Source organism: Chamaea fasciata, unplaced genomic scaffold (genome assembly GCF_029207755.1).
Source record: "Chamaea fasciata isolate MVZ Bird 193981 ecotype frontalis unplaced genomic scaffold, bChaFas1.0.hap1 SCAF_3, whole genome shotgun sequence".
In the NCBI taxonomy this organism is placed as follows: domain Eukaryota; kingdom Metazoa; phylum Chordata; class Aves; order Passeriformes; family Sylviidae; genus Chamaea; species Chamaea fasciata.
The window spans coordinates 54,490,073-54,509,473 of record NW_027094088.1 but is presented as its reverse complement, the minus strand read 5'-3'; the positions used below and the strand labels follow the sequence as shown (position 1 = coordinate 54,509,473).

The window sequence follows — 19,401 nt, the reverse complement described above, 5'->3', positions numbered from 1 at the left end:
TTTTTCTGCAAAAGTGATAACTCCTGGGGTATTGCATGTTACACAGGCTCTTACATATCAGGAGCCACACCTGACTCTGAGAGAAGGTAAAAAAGCCGGAGGGGAGAAAAATGACGAGACCTTGTTCCTGCAGGCATAGGGAAATGAGAAAGTGGTCAAGTCTTTGGCATGTGTGTGGAAAATGTCAGCCTCCATGCTAAGCTTGACCTGAGCTCCTTAATAACCTATAGAAAAACCCAAGTTGACATTGTGCTGAGTTATTTGTGCGTCTTTTTCTGATTTGCCTCTATCAGCCAGGTTTTGTCTTACCCAGAAGGCTCCTTGTGGGTTGCAAGGTGCTCTTTTGGGCCTAAAATTCCCATTTTCCTCTCTGCTTCCATCCATGTTGGTCAATTCTTTCTGAAAGGAGCTGGTCCTGCTCTGCATGGACAGGACAACAGCAACACTCAGGCAGCTAAATTCTGCTGTCCTTCCCAATTTCTTTATTGCCAGCTGTCATGATTTTATTGCGAGATGGGTGGTATTTGTTTTAATTACCATTTCAGTTGCTGGTGTCAGTGATTAAATAAGAAACTTACCTTTCACTTAAAAATAAATCTCCAGCATTTGTAGGTGTTGAGAAAGAGTTTGAAAACATGGTAATGTGGTGTGAATTATACTCTGGAGGCTTAAAGGCTAGGAAACAAAGCAACAAATTTTAACCCCCTTTTATTTTATTGCTGTTTTACCATCTGAGGTTGCTGAAAATCCTTTTTCCTTTCCTTTTTTTTTTTTTTTTAAATTTGGTGGTTGCTTTATAATTTTCAGCTACGTGGATTGATAGTGCTGCAGATCAAAAATCACTTCTTCACTTCTAGGAGTTTTAATTAGAATTTCCAATAGAACAGCTCTGCAGATTTTCAGCAGCCAATTGAGGAAATACAAAGAGAAAGAACATAATTTTTATATGAACGCTAAGCATTGTTGGATAGCTCTTGAGTTTAAATGTAAATGCTACTGAAAGCTACAGCCTGTCAGTAAGCAGAGCAGGGCAGTGCTGCCTCTGGTCTTTGCATTGTGCCAGCTACTGTGTAGATGGACTCCAAACTTGAGAAAATTGGTAAACTATTTGCAAAAAGAAGGGATTGTGTCTGTATTATGAATTATGGTGTTTCTTCCAGAGTATAATTCTCTTTTCTTCCTAAATCTTTAAAGGATTCAGGACTAAGTCATGTCAAACAATGGTGTGTTCATCCATGGAGAACTGCTGAGTACATTTAATAATCTTCACTGGTTGTCTCAGCACAGAGTGTGCTGATTATAGATAGTGCTGCCTTCAAAAGCATGCTGTTAGCAAGAGCGTTAGGTTTATTTTGGTAGATCAGATATGCACATTGCTTCAGATAGTCTCTGATGTCCAGCTGCTGTTTGTAAAGCAGAGTTTCGAGGCTTAGTTGCTCCTTTCTTTGACGTCTCCCATTGTTTTCTGAGGGGTGGAGATGATTGCAAATTTTGTATTTCTTTTGGACATGGCACTTAGTGTCCTGGTCTAGTTGACATGTTGGTGTTAGGTCGTAAGTTGGACTCAGTGGTCTCAGAGGTTTTTTCCAGCCTAATTGATTCTGTGATTCTCTCCTGCTGGTGTAATTGTACTAGACACTGAAAGTGTAGGCAGGTAAGAGCAAATACTTTTCCTGTTTCTGTCCTATAACCCTCTAATTTATTTATGTGTTTTATTTCAAATGCAGACTTTAGTAATGTGCCTGACGTCACATCCAATTTGAAAAGGAGCAGTACTGATGGCACTCTGGACCAAGTGCCACACAGGGAGAAGACTGATCCACCCTTCAGGGTAAGAAAATGCTTGACACAATAATCCTTATGAACCAAAAGGCAGTGTTGTAGCATTAATGCTCTGCATTTTGTTGGAAGGAATTTAATATATGATGGCATTAATTTGATAAAAAAATTTATGTATCTTAGCTGTACTTGGCCTTTTAGTATCTTGAGGCCACCCTGACAGGTCAGCATCTACAGCACAGCTGCTGCATCTGCAGGAGCAGTGTGATGGGGGCAAATGGCAAGCAGGTGGAGACTTGTCAAATTCATTTGTCTGTGTGAACCCAGTTCCTGCGGAGAACAGTAAAGCTGCTGCAGCTTTCTATTTGATTCAGTTATTTTGTCTTTTCTTTTTTGCTGCTATTTCCAGGGCTTACTGTTAGTATTGCAGTGACCATAGCAATACAATGTCAGTAGTTTTAAACTGGGCTACAGACTTGGAGAGGTGCGGTGTTTGAGAGACAGTGATTGCCACTCTCTAGTTTGGAGACCCTTTATATGTCTGCAGTTTCTGTTTGACTTGGCTGCACTAATGGTTTTCCTTTTCTCAGCCCAGACTTTGGGGGCTGAGGCAGGAATGCCTAGAATTATTGCCCACCTTCAAATGCACTGATCTCTGAAGTGCAGCTTTTGGTCCGTTTTGCTCTGAATCAGGCAAATTGCAACATGTGTCCAATTCAAGTGCATGTTGTTTTGAACCTCCCAACTGCAAGTGTGGGTAGTGTTTTTGTGTTGGTGGCCATGATTTTACCTGACATTGCCATTCTGACAACAGAAACGTGTTTTTAAATTCTGTTGATGAGTTGGTTGTATCTCCAGGCAAATTTGTGATAACGCTTGTGTTAGCACTCTTGCATAACAGGAATGACGTTAGATTTTTTATGGTTCTGGAATATATTACTGTCTTATGCTAGGTTATATGAAAAATTGGTAGAGATGAGACAGAATGTAAAAACTCATAAGACTGGAATAGGGAAAATACATTGTGCCACTAACTATGCCTACTGAGAGGAGCTGTTCATCTTTATTAATTACTTTGTAACCTACTTCAGTCTTATATAAGTGATTTTATGCCCTTTCCCTAGAGAGTAAGGAGAAGCCCAGTGATTGTGGGTCTTCAGCCCATCTCCTGCTGCACAAGGGGATTCCCACAGAGATGATCTGTTTCCTGTGTAATGATTGCTTATGCTTCCCCAAAGTCTTTGCAGCCAGACAAGAACAAACTGGATTTTCTCCCCTTACGACATTGCTCCCTTGAAAGGAGTATTGTGGGTTTCTCTGCTCTGCTGTTTTAGGACTTCTGCCTGGCTTAGGGGTGGGGATCTTTGTGGGAGAACAGCAGAGGTGACCCCAAGGCTTAGGATGCTTTGCTGGCTGTTTGCACCAGGCCAGGCTCCTCTGAATGCCTTGGGATGTCCTACTCACCCGGAGTATGCAGTGTTCCTCGTGCACTGTGTGGAGTGCATAAATGCTGACCTTCTGTCCTGCTGGAGAGGAGGAGATTCTGGGGCATCAGCTTTGCTTTAGCAGAAGAACAAAGTCAGTCCTGACTGCCTGTGTCAAATACACCAGGTGCCAGGAAATTAGGGAGAGTTCCAAGGATTTAAATACACAGAGAACAGTTGATGTACATTAGTTGTTGCTTTTAATGCACTAAATTTGCTCCAATGCTCTAAATTACATGCTGCAATTAAAGCTCAGGAAAAGAGGGGAAAATGGACGAGTCTGCTCCCTGCCCTCCCTCCAGCCTCAAATTTGTCAAATTCAGCAGTTATTAGGGCTTTTGCATGATTTGCTGAAGTAATTGCCCATTCTGTATTGCAGTTCACTTCTTGAGCTGACATGCGGGTCTGCTAGTGTCATTTTAAAAATTATCTGAGGCTGTCCTGGTTTTATAGATACAAGGGTGGAAAACAGCCTGCAATCAGAGGCAGTCTGACTTGGACTGCAGCTGTAAATGAGTCTGTGACAGCTCTACAATTTCTGCAAATGGCTTGTAATTGATTGCTGTCTTTCTGTTGGAGGGTGCCTATTACCGTCAGAGCTTTCTGTCTGACCCTTTTGATACCTCCAATAGATGTAGAAGTAAAGAAAACCCAAACCTAACAGTTAAGTTCAGGTGGTGTATATTGTATGTGCTTTTGTGATTATGTATAACAGGAATGAAAATGATTTCTGTTTTTATAGCTGTGATTTGGGACTGCTCACCAGATGAACAATAACTATTGCTAATAAAACTTAGTTTGATGAAATTGTGCAGCCTTGAAAAGCGTAGCATCTGGATTTGGGGTTGTGGATTTTTTTTTTCTCTTTGCCTCCTGTTTCCTGCATGTGCTGACTTGACCTCCCACGCCTGTGGACACCATTAGTGCAGTAGGCAAGTAGGCGATGCTGCAGAAGTATGGGGGAGAGGAGCTGTGTAAGCACAGCTCTGTGGAGGAGAGGCTGAGAGGTTCTGAGCACAGGCAGTTTGGGATTATTTCAGGGGAGACACAGCTAGAGATGCTCATTTTCCACTTGACAGCAAGTGTAGATGTGATTGTTTGGCTCTGAGGGAGCAGGCTCCTTTGAAGTTTGGTTGATTTTTGTCCCATAACATGTAAGTAAATAAAAAACAGTCTTAAAGCTTTGGATTTAATGGTTGCATGTCTGATTTCTGGATTTTGAGTTTCTTGTTTGGAGTATTTTCATTTGACTGTTTTTCGCTATTTTCTTCATTTCATACCAAGCTAAGGTTAGGCATCATCTTAACTGAAAATACAGTGAGGCATTTCAGAAGTGCCTTGTAATCTCAAAGAAATAAGTTTTTGTTGCATGTCTACTACATTCAAACATGCTTTAATTTAGTCAGTCATTCATGGATTTTTTTTCTTTTTTTTTTTCTTTTTTATTTTTCTTTATTTTTCTTTTTTTTTCTTTTTTTTTCCCCTTTTTTTTTCTTTCTTTGTACACTGAGAAATGAATGCATTTAGGAGGGCAAGAGAGGCTAGTATCATTCCAGAAATGGAAGCTGTTCCTTAAGTTAGAAAATATTATTAAAAATATATGTATATCAAGAACCATCCATTCCAGATGCACATTAGTTCTGACAGCTCTGTAATCTCTGGGATACCCCATTTGTGCTTTAATATCTTTAACCTTATCTCCAATTTTGTTTAACAGGGATAGATATTATACTTCTTACACATTGTGCTGCAGTACATTTTAAAACTGTTTTAAAATACTGTTTATGTGGCAACAGCATGTTGTCCTTGCTCTTGGTTCTGGAGTAGGTAGATGTTCTGTTGACAGAAGAGTATGTGACCTGAGAAAATCTGGGAATTGAGCATGCTTGTCAGTGTAATTAAGTTTAGTTGTGTTTAATCATTTTGAGGACGAATTGTCTGTGCTCCTGGTACTCATTTAAATCCTGGCATGTTGGCAGTTGCCAAGAATCAAGCTCTCTGTACATCAAAGTAGCACAAAGCTGAATGAACAAAAATTGCAAGTTTTCCTTTAGCTGCTTGTGATTTCTAATTGCAAACTATATTGGCTAGAAATGTTTTCTCTAGCCCACTGTTTGTTTTAAGATTAGGTTTAGTAGTCTGTTACTAACTTGCTTATCTTTACTTTGTATTTTCAATGTATTAAAATTAACCTTTTATGAAACATAGATAGAGGGGGACATTTTACCATATAATTACCTATTATTTTAAGGTCTCTAGAAAGAGACCTGCTGTGATCTGACTTTTGGTTGCTCTGAATCTTTTGACTGTCTTCAGAGAGATGAATTTCTGAAGTCCTGTTAAATTCTAACAGACATAAAGAAGTAACTTCATATAAATGCATGTGTGAGAAGGAGAAGATGTATTTTCACTTTAAGTATTTTACAGATCATAAGAAAAAACCTTAGGGTATACTCTCTGCAAATATTTCACATAACTTCATTATATCCTCAGCTGTGTCTTAGAGGTCTTTAAGAAATTCGAGAGCTGCAGTAAAAATAGCTAGTGTGATGGCTTTTAATCATTATAGAAACAGTCAATGAATGCAGAGTGGTTTTATGGTGGCATCTTCAAAAATTAACATTGCAGGTGCAGAAATGGAAGCTGCTGTGTGAGAAACTTTGAATGTTAACAAGAATTGGCTTTTTAAAGAATGGCCAACTGGTTTCATTTTGTAAGGCTTTGACATGCTCCTGTATTTCTTTCAAACAATGAAATAAAATTGGTCCTGGGAATAAGTTGAATATAGAAACTTGGGGAAATTGCCTTTGCTGTTGCCTCTTGAAATAGTCACTTTACTCTCAGCAGGGGTTATTGATCATGCATGAGTGTGTGTATATGAGGACAAATCTATCCCTATCATGTCTTAATAACAAAGAAGTAAAAATTCTATACGCTGCAGAGACAAAAACCATTTTTGTTTCCTTGAGAATACCATTTTTAATGCTATGAACAGAAGTTACGGTTAAAAATCCTAGAAGACCTTTCCCTAGCTTGAGCTTATTTAGATTATCTCAAATGATTCATCTTCCCCTCCTGTTTGATGACCATATTCCCTTTTCCTTCATCTGAAAAGGAAATGAGACTTTGTGGCAAGTTTCATCAGCAGAGTTCATGACACCTTTGGCAAACACAAATCTGCATCTCCTGCAGGAGGGAGTATTTTCATCAAATGCTTTCAGCTTTTCATGGGGATGAGGTCCAGGTCAATATGATGGCCTTACTTGAAATGTTCATTTTTACAGATATAGCAGACAAAAAGAAGGTAGAAAACAATATGTCCTTGTGTGTTTCAGAAGCCTTGTTTTTGGATGCTTGAGTTTCCTATGTAATTAATATCAAATCATCCTTCCAGTGTTTTTGAAGCTTGTGTGTTCTGTTTACTGTGATGCCAATTGTGGTCATTCTTGCACTTGCCAGTGCAGTGAGAAGTACATGTCCATGAAGTCAGCATGTCTGGATCCATGGTGAGAAATCTGGTTTTTGGTCTTCCTGCATGCAATGCCACTTTTCCTGTTCAAGGAGCCAACATGCACATATGCCTGACTTGGGCAACTGTTCAGGGGTTTTATGTAGCCCTTCCAATCAAAAGGATATGTGCAATTGAGCAGTTCAGTTGCATATCTGATGGTGCCCAGGAGGTGTGAATGCAGAGAGAGACTGGGTCAGAAAGCAAACCCATCTTCCGAGTTCTACGTCATGCAGCTACCTTAGGAAGCTTCCCAAAACAGTGCTTTCAACACATGCAAAATACATGTGTTGGGATTTCAAACAGGAAATCACTCTGTGATCTATTAGCTGATTTCACTGAGCTATTTCTGTAATAAAAATTAGTGAGTATTGTAAAGAGTTTGCTGCCTTTTGTGATTTTGGCTTCTTGTATACACAACATAGCCACGACTGGGGTGGTTTTCCTAAGTCAAAGACATTAATATTTTGTCTTCAAAATCTCTAAAGCTGATTTCAAAAACCCTCCATTAGTAGTATGACCACGGTCATCAACTTCTGATGCAGAATAATTTAAGGGTAAAAATTAGATACAATATACATTGCGGTCTAGCTTCAAACCTGGATGAGAGAAAATGTTTTGGTCATTTTCATGAACATGAGATTGCTGGTCTGATTGCTCAGTTGTTAAAGAAAAAAAGCATGGTTTGATTTTTGGAGAGAGGAAGGGGGTAACTGTGGCAGTTGCCATAGAATGGCAGGAGTGGAAAGTAGCTAGTAATCATTACTCATACCTTCAGTCCAATCGCAACAGAAAATTCATGCAATTGTTCAATGTTGGTGGAAGATTTGAATGGTATTTTGTCTTCCAGAAGAATGCAGGTGGATGCTAGGAATGATGTATTCCTATGATTTATCACCTAGAAAACATTGTACATTGTGATCTGTAGCAGATACGTTTTGGAGTAGTTCAAGGCACTGTTACCCAAAACACACTCAACTGCTTTTTACTGCCACTGTCGGTAAATGTAATCCTATTTTATTATATGGATCATATGTATTATATATAATATATATATGGTGGTTCGTTTATTTATTTTGATCTGGTGATGACACTCATCACTCTCAGACATGAGTATGGGATCACGAATCTGACTGCTTGTATAAGAAGTGTATGTGAAATAATTTTGTTAAGCAGACTATAAAAATCAAAAATCTTGGAAAGGGAATGTTAGTACTAACCAAGTAAACACCAGTTGTTGAGCTCCATTTAAAGAAAACCAAGCAGAAATGACCAGAAGCTCAACAGAGCCCCAAACCCACTTCTTGCATGGAGGCAATTCCAGCTGAATGTTGTGATGGCTTCTCATTAGCTCTGTTGTGCATTGCCCAGGCAGTTCCCACTTGTGCAGCATGTCGTTAATTGCAGGAGAGCTGCCTGCCTGAAGGTTTACTCAGCATCCATAGGACATTAAGGATTTTTCCTTTATTTTAATCATGAAAACTTCTCTTTACCAGTTGATGACATCCAAAAGCTTGGGGAGTAGTCTGCAATTAACTTTTTTTTTTTTTTTTTTTTTTTTTTGCTTTGTAGGAGGGGGATTAACAACGTGGTACTCTCAAAATCATGTATAGCCTCTGCAATCCAAGTGTCATTTTCTTCCAGATGTGACATGCATTTAGGGAATCTCAGAGATAACATGGGAAAATAACATGTTTTTCAGCAGTGGTTTCCTTGATTCATTTGTGCCTGGAGGGGACCATTCTGCACTGAAACCATGACAAGCCTGTGGGGAGTTCTGCTAATTAAGATGCTTCCCTTGCAGATAGCCCAGCCTATGGTGACCCTACCAGAGCTGGTGGCTCCAGCAGTGTAGAGCCACTGATGGACCCCTGCTGTATTCCTGTGCCTTTTGAGAAGGGTATCAATGAAAATGTAGCCTTTTAGAAGTTCATAAGAATTTTGCTACTTAATCTAGGTTTCAGTGTATTAATCTATTGCTCAGAGAAAGCACCAGAACTGTTAGATTATAGATTACAGAATGCTTACTGTAAACCTACCAGTGAGTGCTACTTCCCAGTCCTGGATTATACTTTGTTGTGTAAAATGATCCTGCAGTTCTGCGTCCCCTGTGGATGGCCCAGAATTCAAACGTAAGGGTTGCGAGTCTTGGCTAGCACAGCAAAGGACCTGCAAAACCACAAGGCTGAAAAGCCATGGGAAGTGCTGTACATAATGTGAACCTGTAACCAGGTCAGACTGTAGCTGGAGATCTGCTTGCATAGTTACTGGTAGGGAGGCACAAGAATGGTAGGAAAGAAGACCAAAGGGTCTGCACAGTATGTACAGTTCTTGCATGCAGAGGTGTGACCTTGTGGTGCTTTGTTTTGTGCTATTACGTTGAGGCCTGGGGCTTAGGGGGAGAGGGTATTTGTTGCCTTTCCTCCAACTGAAGGAAACGTCCTCTCAAAAGTACTGAGACAGCTTTTGGTGTAAAACATACAGATGGTTTTGATCAGGAAAAGAAATAGTGTTGTGTTGATGCTTGCAAATGAAGGAAGCCAGTGGGAGATGACTTACAACACAGCTTTTCTTTGTAGTCATCTGGGAAAAATCCATAAGGCTTACCTGCAGGTGAAAAGGGAAGCATACGACAGCAGCTCTGAATTGTTGAAACAGGATATGGTTAGCAGTGTCTCTGGAGATGCCAGTGACTTCACTGATGAAGGGCAGGAAGCTGCCTGGGAGCCCATCACCCTGCACCTCCTAAAGCAACCCTGGTCACCTGCAGTGCAGGATATGACGGCAGCATTTCACTTTGCGATGAAAGGCAGAGCTATCTAATCACACTTCTGACAGACCCAGGGAACTGGATAACCTCTCTGCCAGCTGCAGAATATTTGGTGGTTTGTTTGGTTTTTTAAAAAATCTGTTCAGTTTTGAGATACTGTTCAGTTACAGCGCTGACAATAACATATGGGTTTTTCCTTGCGATGCAAAAGCATCTAAGCCCAATTTTAGTGCATGCCAAGGTGTGTGATGTGCCCAGCAGTCACCCATAGCACACAAAGTCACTTTAAAGTTGCACAAAGTTTCAGTATAGGATTTCAGATAAATACTGCATCCTGAATACCATCGTAACTTCAATGAGGATTTGATTCTTATTTTGCTCTGTCAGGCACATGTAATGACAAAGGTAGACCTGAAATTACAAAACTGAAAAATGTCTGCTACCTGCAGCAAATTCTGCAAAATAAAAGATAACAAAAAGGTACATGAAAGAACGAAAGAGGCAGAAAACTTAAAAAAAAAAAAAAAAAAAAAAAAAAAGGGAGGGGGGGGGGCAATCTGTTGAGTCAGATGCCAGGGAGGTTCCACCAGATTTTCATGTTTTGTTACCTGTTGTCTCTTGTTAATGTATTGTGAGCAGACATAGCCATCCTCTCACGTGGTGATTATTTCCTTCTGAGAAAGCGGAATTCTGCTGTAGTGCTTAAACAAAGCCTTGCCAAAACTAGGGGAGAGGTTGGTGTAGAGTTCAGTGAATCTATATTTGTCTTTACAGGGGAGTTACTGTGCTGTTTAACATTTGGAATGCAAAATGCTGGCTACTAACAAGAACAGATACAAGTTGCCTTCTCTGCCTCCAAAGGTGGCACACTGCAAAACTACATTGTGAAACATGAATGCAACTGCAAAGATAATGTCTCAGTGGTTGCTATAGTTTCTAATTCAGTACTGAAGAAAACTTTTTGCATTCAGCACAAAACACTTTGAGTGAGAATGTTGCAAACAATATTTAAGATGCTTGAAATTAGACATAAAAACAAGAACTCATTTTACACATTTGGAATGCTAACTGGTTTTTTTTATCACTGGAATTAAAGCAAGTGTCTTCACTGTGGTCAATTACGCTTTGAAAATACATTTTGACGGCATTTAAAAACCATGTTATTAGTATAATAAGCATGACAGGAAAATATGCAGAAAAATTATCCACCCACAGTTATGAAAAGTAAAAAACAGACTCCCTCTAGATCAGTGTAGAGGTCTGGAGACAAGCTGTATTAATCCTGGGCTTATAATGCTTAAAGACCATTAACATTGCAGAGCTCCTGTTAGTGCAGGGTACGTAAGTACATGTATATTTTTATATATATATATATATGTGTGTGTCTACATATGTATGTCGTGTATATGAATAATGCTTCCGTGTCACCAGTGGTCCAGACTGATGTTACGAACTAGCCCACAAGCGCTCAGGATTGTCCTGCAGGCAAGCCATGGCTTCCTTTCATTCAAAGTGTACACTGATGGAGCAAAATTAGCCTTTTACCTTCATGCATTAAGGGCAAAACCAGGATGGGAAATGAACTGGATGCAGATAAGCACACCTACACATATCGGGACAATAGAGGGAAGCCTGTATTATGAAGGATGTCACTGTTATGGTAACTATCAAGGTTGGTGCCACTGAAATGGATAGATGAAAAACAGATGTCGGTAAAGGGAATGTGCGTTATTCAAAGTACACAGGAACAAACAACAGGGCTATGTCATTTTTCCAGTGATCTTAAAAATATTTCACAGTGATGGATTATTTCACTTGTTTTTGAAAAGTGCTTGAGTGCTGCTTGTGTGCTTCTAGAGAAAAGGAAAGGCTAAATGAAAAGCATTCATTCATTTGCTTCGCTTTAGTTTATGTTGTTCCTGTTTTTGATTTGTCCAAGTCCCTCAATGAGAGATGGAAAGATTACTGAAACATAATTGTCTTTTTTCTAATGAATACACATTCAATAAAAGCTGTTAATTGGTAACATATTTTAGCTGGCATATGGCTAGCTAATAATGCAGGCTTAATTAGCAAATCTGGGGAAGAATAACTTCCTAATATGGAATTAAAAAGGGTTGTCATTGTTTTTCATCAAGATCGACGGTATTGCTTGGACCTGAAATTTAGCAACCTTTTTTTTCTCAGTCCCAGTGGATGAGCTATGTTTTTACATGTATCAATTAGAAAAACAGAGCTTTAAAGTGCCACGACTAATGCAGACAGGAAACAAAGAAACAGCAGCTCTCCAGAAAGTAGTTATGCTCTTAATACACATGGATCTGGTGACCTGTATTATTTTTAAAATGCCATATGCACCACTGTAAACTTTTGGTTTCCACAAACTACTTATTTAATTTTGTTTCTTATCTTCAGACTTGCTCTGTGGATCCCTAGGATCTGTAGACTATTGCAGAGGAAACCACTAATGGTGGATAAGAACAGTAGCCTTGTACACGCTGCACAGTAATCAATGAAGTTGGATTTTTAAACCAGACTGTACATTCACTGAAAAATGAAATGTTAGGGAGTAGGCAAAACTTCTCTTGCTCCTTCAAGACCATTTCCTCAATTTTCTATTTACAGTCTGCTCCCCCAGTGAACCTGATATGTCTCCAAGAGAAAGAAAGGATACAGTCCATCCACTAAGTTCCTGGTGCAGTGATGTGTTCTACATGTCTTATCACCAGCATGTTGTTTCAGGGCTCCAGCATCATTTTTCTTCTGATAGGCAGCCTCTCAGTCACTGAGCTGTACAGTTTGGCAAATGCTGAGCTGTCAAGTTGTGCTAATGATTTGAAAAGAGATGGATGTAAGTTTAATTGCAGTAATTAAATGAGAAAGTTGTGTTATTCCCTTGCTTGTCTGAAGGTGAACATCCTTGAAACCTTAGAATCAGTGCACTCATAACCAAGGATATAGATACCAGGCTTGGTGCATCATTTGGGTTCAAGAGAAGGGTTTGCTAGGGAGCAATAAGTCCTGCCAAGGGCAGTGCTGAATGGAGCCTTAGAGCTCAACTTCATTGCACTGTAGGAGTGCTGTGATAGGGGCAACATGGGAGTTGCTGTGTTTTATTATGCCACTGGTGTAGTTCTCTTTCTGTTAATGAATTGCTTGTCAGTCTTTTATCTCTTCAGTTCAGTGTTGTCATGTTCTATAATGTTTTATTTAAAGCTGCATTGTTCTTAGGGTAATCTTTCTGTAGACCCAAATGGTTTTGTGTAAATATGTCAACATCAGAACTCTTACTTTCAAGCCTGAATTTATTGCTGAGCTCATTTTAAATTTCTTTTTATTGATGTAATTATGGCTAAAAAGTTCAAACAAAGGACAAGCATAATTATATAAAGAAATCATCCAGAGAGCTGCCTATTTTTTTTTCATTTTATCATTGTTAGAGCATTTGTATGCCACAACATTTAGCAGCACATACCCTTGACAGAGCATCAGTGCTATTGATAAATCATGCTGACCTTCAGGGCAGTCAGCACCCTTTAGATATTTTTAGGTATTTGGCTAACTTTCTCAAAGCACCTGATGTTTTGTTTATGCAGTAAATTTCACAGGCAGGGAGGCAGGTATATTTCGGGGGAGATCAAACCCATCTTCCCTTGTCATAACTGAACTTTGTCCTGCACTCACCACATCAAGCTATTTATATATAAAAAAAAAAAATCTTATTTAGCATATTTTTCCTTCATCTGTAGCAATAAAGGGAGGCACGGCAGGTCTGTCTGTACTCTCATACGCTGCTTAGTCTCTGTGCACTGGGATGTTGTCAGCGTCTCCGATTTTGGGTAATCGGCACAAAAGAGAAACTTGTGCCGCTGAGCTCAGAGGGAAGGTGTGTTTGTGGGGGATCACAACACCAGTGGCTTCCTTCCGAGGGCCCTTTTCCTTTGGCGAAGTTTGTGTTCACGAGCCACAATGCCCGCCTTCAGGAGGAGTAAAGCCAGAGCTAAGAGTTTGGCGCTGGCTCGCAAAACCCAGCAGCAGGCAGCGGCAGCTCGCGGCTCCCTGCACAGGATGCTCTCCGTGGTGAGTTCTGCAGCGGCGTGGCTTCAGCTGGGGGTGCTGCTTAACCAGGCTGGGGTGATGGGGCTGCAGCAGCATCCCAGCTGCCTGTACCTGATAAATAACCACTGTCCCAGCATTAGTAATCAAATAATGGATTCTGGCAATGTATAGTTGGTGGCTGAGTTTGTGCCAGCACTCTGCATGGGAAAAGGTTTGGGGTTTCTGAAGTTTGGGGGAGGGAAGGGTGGGTTGGTTGCCTGCAGTGTTTGCTGCTGGGCTCAAGCGAATTGTTATTTCTTGCATCTCTCAGAGAAAGGACTAAGTAAGATCCATATTTTGACAAGAAGTGGGAAGATTTAAAAAAGATTCTTCGTAGAAATTTGGAAATAACTGCAGTATGAATATTTTAACTGTTTCTCTGGTTTTTCACAATTAAGTTAATATTGTGGAAACAGGGAGGGAAAAATATGATCTATAATCATGGTAAAGCTGGCAAAATGTAAGAAGGCTGTATATATGTATTACTCAGGTGGCAGAAAAATAACATGAGCCTCCTGCATTAAAATTGACAACATCAGGATAAGGACCTGGGGTAGGAGGGACTGGCAGTTTTTTACAAAATCAGGGTTTGGTAAAATTTTTATCGTGTGCTTTGATGTTGCCTCATAAGACTCTCCTTTTTGTGACCTGGGCTGTCAGGGTTCCTCTTTTTGTTTTCCTGATGCTCTCATCTTTACATTTTGTACAGTCAGGATTTAGTGTCCTGTGATGGAAAACACTTCTGTTTTGCTTTTGACTTTGGTATGAGTTGGGTCAGATGACTTTGGAGGCTGATTCTAGAGAAAATGTGCACAGCATCTATGAACTCAGTGGTTACTGCTTGTCCTGGGGACCTGGTCAGTGCAGGCTCAGGGCCCAGGTCCCTGCTGCATGGCTTGGTTTATAACGAGAGTTTCAGTCAGGTACCTCAGTCACCACTGATGGTTCTTCTGTACTCAAAGAGAAAGATGGGCATTTCTCTCTGTGGCAGGTGAGAGGGAAGATTTGCCACCATGCAAATATCAATATCTCAGGTACCACATCAGGTGGGTTGCATCTTGGCTGTTTTACACAGCTGTATGTTCAGCCTTCTTTCAAGCCTCACCCTGTGCTCTCTGGAAAGAATTACTGGGTCAGCAGCCCCTCCCTCTTCATATGGTACTTGTGATAATTCTAAATGAGGTTGATGATCTCTAAGTCTGTTAACATGCTGATTTGCTAATGTAAATCTCTGAAACTGGGAAATTCTAACTCAAAGACAGAAGTTCCTTGTTACTTCCTTGCTTTTTGTATAATCTGGTAGTGTCTAGCAGACCACCTTCTCATCCTGTGGTGCAGAGGATTTGCTTCTCCCTCCTTAAGACATAACTCTAACTATGCTTTGCTTATTGCTATGAAGGATCTGAGTGGACACCGAAAAAAATGCAAAAATTTAGCAAAGTTTAAGTATTTTCATTAAAAGACACGCAAGAGACTGAGTGCAACAAAGCAGGCCCCTAAAATTTTATTGTCAGTCAGGAACAAATTCATATTGAGTGGCCTTGAAGTTGGGAAGAAAAGGAGAAGGAGCAGAAGATAAATAATGACTGAGGCTACTGCTTTGGTTTAGCTTCTTCAAAGCTGAGCAGCACTTTTGCCCAGATATCTATGGTGAAAATGCCACAAAGTATTTTTCAGTAAAGCTCTGCTGGTGTTTTTCAGTTTTAATGAACAAATTAGAGGAATGAGGTACTATATTGGTGTCTAACATAAAGCAACGTTTTTCTGTGGTCTTTAAGGAAGCTAAAGCCTGCAACTTTCTACACTTTTATGTTGCATGGTTACAAAGTTCTTCCCAGTCTGAGGAGATGCCCATAGAGTGATGCACCCACAGAAAAATGGCGACTGTCACGGCTACCTTTGTCCTGGAGAGAAACACTTTCTAACACAAAGTAAAAGGGATGAACATCTCCAAGAGCTTTCCTTTTACACAGAGCAAGGGGCGTAAAGGTGTCTTGGACTAGTTGTTCATTGCTCAAAATTCCATGTAATTGTATTTCTTCTGCTGACTGGTGCATTCAATCTTCCTAGAAATACATACATCAGACAGAGCTGACATGTTAGCTGTTCATTTTTGGAAGGCAAAAATCTAATTTGTTTCTGCAGGATGTTTCTCAGCATGTTTCCTCTTAGGGTAGGGAGTTCAAAGGATTGGTGATCCAGACCATAGATGTGGTCTGTGTCCTGCACAAGGGTACTGAATCCTGAACACTCTTCAAAGGACATTCATGGCTTTCACTTCACCAAGGAGTTTTTCTTAAGTTGTGTAGGGTTTTCTAAGTCTACTAAAATATTCTTTTCCATCACTGTTTCAAACAAACCCTGACAGACTGGTGGAGTACATGATATGTATAAATGAGGGAAAAGTAAACAGCAGCATGCAGAGACCCTGCAACACTAATTGACCTTGTGCAGCATTTATGCTCAATCAGTATAATTCAGTAGAAAGTCACAGGATGGCCATGAAATCATTGTGCTAGTTCTTAGCCACTTCTGATTAATGTCTTCTGCTCCCTCACTGATTAATTTTATGGGGTTTTGTTACTCTGGTGGGAATAGCACAGCCTCAAATGATGATATGCTTGTCTGCAAGGAGCAAAGAAAATCTGTAACACATCCTTCTAAGAGTATCTTTTTGCTCACTTTAGGGGAATAATCTGTAATATTTCTTATCACAACTGTTATAGAAAATAGAATGTGCTGCATCTCCATCTGACAAGCTGAGCACACTGTGGTTGTTGGCTGTCGTGGGTCAAGGTGACATCTCTGTGGGCTGGAACTTTCCCTTTAAAGGTTGCTTTGAGCAGTCCACATTCACAGAGAATACTCCTTGCAGAAGGATATGGAACCTTAAATCTAAGTCTCAAACATGCAGGGATGAAAGAAATATTTCTCTAGGCTACTTCTGCACATCCTTCTGTTTTCTAAGAGGCCAAGAGAGTATTGGGCAGGAGATTGCTTCCCCTGACTGGTAGATCTGTAGAGCAGTTCATACAGCTTTGTTGGAAAATCTTGAATATGGCAAATAAACCTTCACAGTGCTCTTAGCTTCCTTCTCCCTGAAATATATGTGGAGGATTTTTTTCCTTTAAGCCCTGCATAAACTCCATCTTTCTTTCCCACCTCTAGCACTGTTGGTCTAAATTCTTTGATGTTTAGCCTTTTCCATCTGTGGTTCAGTGCCAAAGGCAAGCTGAAGCTGCTTGTAGTCCCCTGTACATGTTGCTGAAAGCAGCATACATAAGCTTATGTAATGGATTTTGGAGGAAGTTTGCTGCTTCCATAGTAGTTTCTCCTCAGTTTTTATCTGTTCTCAGCTACCTTGCAGCCCTGTCTGTAGTCAGTTATCTGGACTTCTCTTTATTACTGACCTAAGTGTTTTTATTCTGACAAGCTGCACACTGTAAAGGTTGGCATAAGTAATTTTTTTTTACCATTTACTAAGTACAAACAGTCTTGGTCTTGCACAAATAAAATCAGCTGTGTGCTTGAGGAATTTATCAGTTCTATTTGAGAGTCATATCTGCCTGTGTTAACCATTGCAATGTCAAGATCAGAGCAAATTCAGGGTTAATTAGCTCCTTAATTCAAGATAGCGGTGGATGTGTGTAGTATCAAGATGGGGTTCCTTTTGAGACTTCTTGGCTTAAAGGCACTGGACTACCATGTTTTGATTTGACATCCAGAATGCTCAGCTTTGAAATCTCCAGCTGCAGGGCAATCCCAAATAGAGGGCAGAGGCTGAGCCTCTCCTGCCCATGCATGCCAGATGTAAAAGAGGTGGTCCTAGGGGTTATCACTATAGACTTTCTAGAAGGGATCTCTTTCAAACAGTTTAAAAGAGCAGGAAATTGTTTAGCGTCAGAGGCAGAAAGTAGCGTCCAGAACATTAGGGAAAAAGGGTAGAGATCCTGACCTGGGTGGTAAGAGAGTTTTGGGAAGAAACATGGAGGAAGAGTTGTTTTATGCTTCTCGACTTAGTTGTTGCTGTGTTCTCATTTATACTAGGCCCCTTGTCAAGAACAAGTGGTTCCACTGGAAAAATGGGTTCCTTCATTTTCTGTGGTCTATGCAATATGTATGAGTGAATGTGAAACCTTTTTGTCCTGTGATCAAGTGGCATTTCATGCTTGCTTTTACCCAAGTGTAAATATCACAGTGGAAACAAAGAGTGGGGTCTGGATATTGCATGGTCTGAAAGACTCTTCCCTCTTGTAAAGGGAAGGACACAGAGCAGCAAGACTTAAGGAAAAGATAAGATTCTGTGAGCAGGGAGGTCAAGGGCAATATTTTTAATACCAAATTTGCAAACACATCCAGGAATAATGTATTAAAGTTTATAAAAAATCAGTGCTTGTCGGCAGTACCTGAGAGGTAATCCTGTGCCTTGGGCTTAGGCCAGCTACGCAGAACAATTTCTGACAGCAAAATTATATTGCTTAGGTGATCAAAAAGTATTTATGTTGAGGAGTATCATCTATTTCAATATGCTTTCCCATACGGTGATTCTCGGTGACAGATGCAGCACTGACCCCAAAACTCAAGGGGATGTAGAAATAGCACATTCTCCAATGTCTGCCTGCTCTATATGCAAAGGTGGTTGAGGAGGAATAGAGGACTTCTAACTCTTCCCTGTAAAACTGTGCCTGATGATGATGCTTGTGACTTGTTTTCAATAGGCTGCCTTGCATCCTTGATCCCCATGTCCTTGATCAGTCGTCAGACTGCTGTAAATCAAGCTGCCCATGTGCACCTTGAGCTGTAGAGAGTGTAAAATCTGAAACATTCTGTTATAAATACAAACCTTTCTGACATCAGAAACAAAGAAAACAAAACTGAAGTACTTTGGCATTCAGTTGTTTAGAAGCTGCTTTAAAATAACCCACATACACACACATCACTTCCTAAGCTATTTGTTTGCAAGTCACTAATGTCAGTGTCACAGACAGACTACAATTTTTAAATTTATTCCATCGGAATGGAGCGGTAATTCTAATAAACACTCTTCAAATCATACTGCATTTTTTTGGGTCCTAGTAAGTGTTGAAAATACTAAATGTATCTAGATTTCATAGTTCTGCAAGCTGTCATTATACTGGATTATGAAGATGGTTGCACATATCAGTGAGGAAAGTTACTTTGCTTTTTTAGAGTGGTGGCATTTTTTTAAAACTGGGAGCTGGGAAGCTGCAGAGTAATATGGACTACATGGCAAATATCTGACATTTTAACATTTATTTTCATCAAATAAAAGTTTTATCACAGGAATGGTTGAGATTAAATATTGCTAGTCCTTTTAGCCTCCACTTTACTGAAAGACTTTGAATAGCTCAGTTCATTTTCACATTAACTTTTGCATTTATTCATTAATTTTTGCATTTGGCCTAGTATGTTGGTGTACCAAGCTACACAGGTAATCAGCGGTGAATCAGGACACCCAAAAAGGATGACTTGAAACAGCTTGTGGAATAAATAAAGTACAAATTAAGACAGTTCTGAAATGCAGTCATGTCCTGATATCACTGAAAAAAGACTTACACATGAAATTAAGGCAGCCTTCATATAGTCCTCATTTGAATGCACTTATTAAACACAAGGTGATAAATGGCACAGCTTATGCAACTGTCCAGTTTCTGCAAGTCTCTGAGTGACAGAAGCACTAAAGAAGAATTGTTTCATGTAGTAGAAAGATGTGATTACCAAATGCTGTTAACGTAGAATTG

At 40.0% G+C, this 19,401-nt stretch overlaps 1 protein-coding gene across 8 annotated transcripts in view; it reads left to right on the top strand.

The window, feature by feature from the left end:
- The window catches only part of TIAM2 (TIAM Rac1 associated GEF 2), a 168,968-nt gene that overhangs the window by 135,913 nt on the left and 13,654 nt on the right, over nucleotides 1-19,401 (top strand). For 7 of the 8 annotated variants that reach the window (XM_066179047.1, XM_066179046.1, XM_066179048.1 and 4 more), the window contains one exon: nucleotides 1,728-1,831. In XM_066179047.1, coding sequence (XP_066035144.1) covers nucleotides 1,728-1,831 — 104 coding nt within the window. Of the gene's footprint in view, nucleotides 1-1,727; nucleotides 1,832-4,233; nucleotides 4,418-19,401 lie in introns of those variants that run through there. The other variant, XM_066179054.1, reaches the window with a different exon arrangement.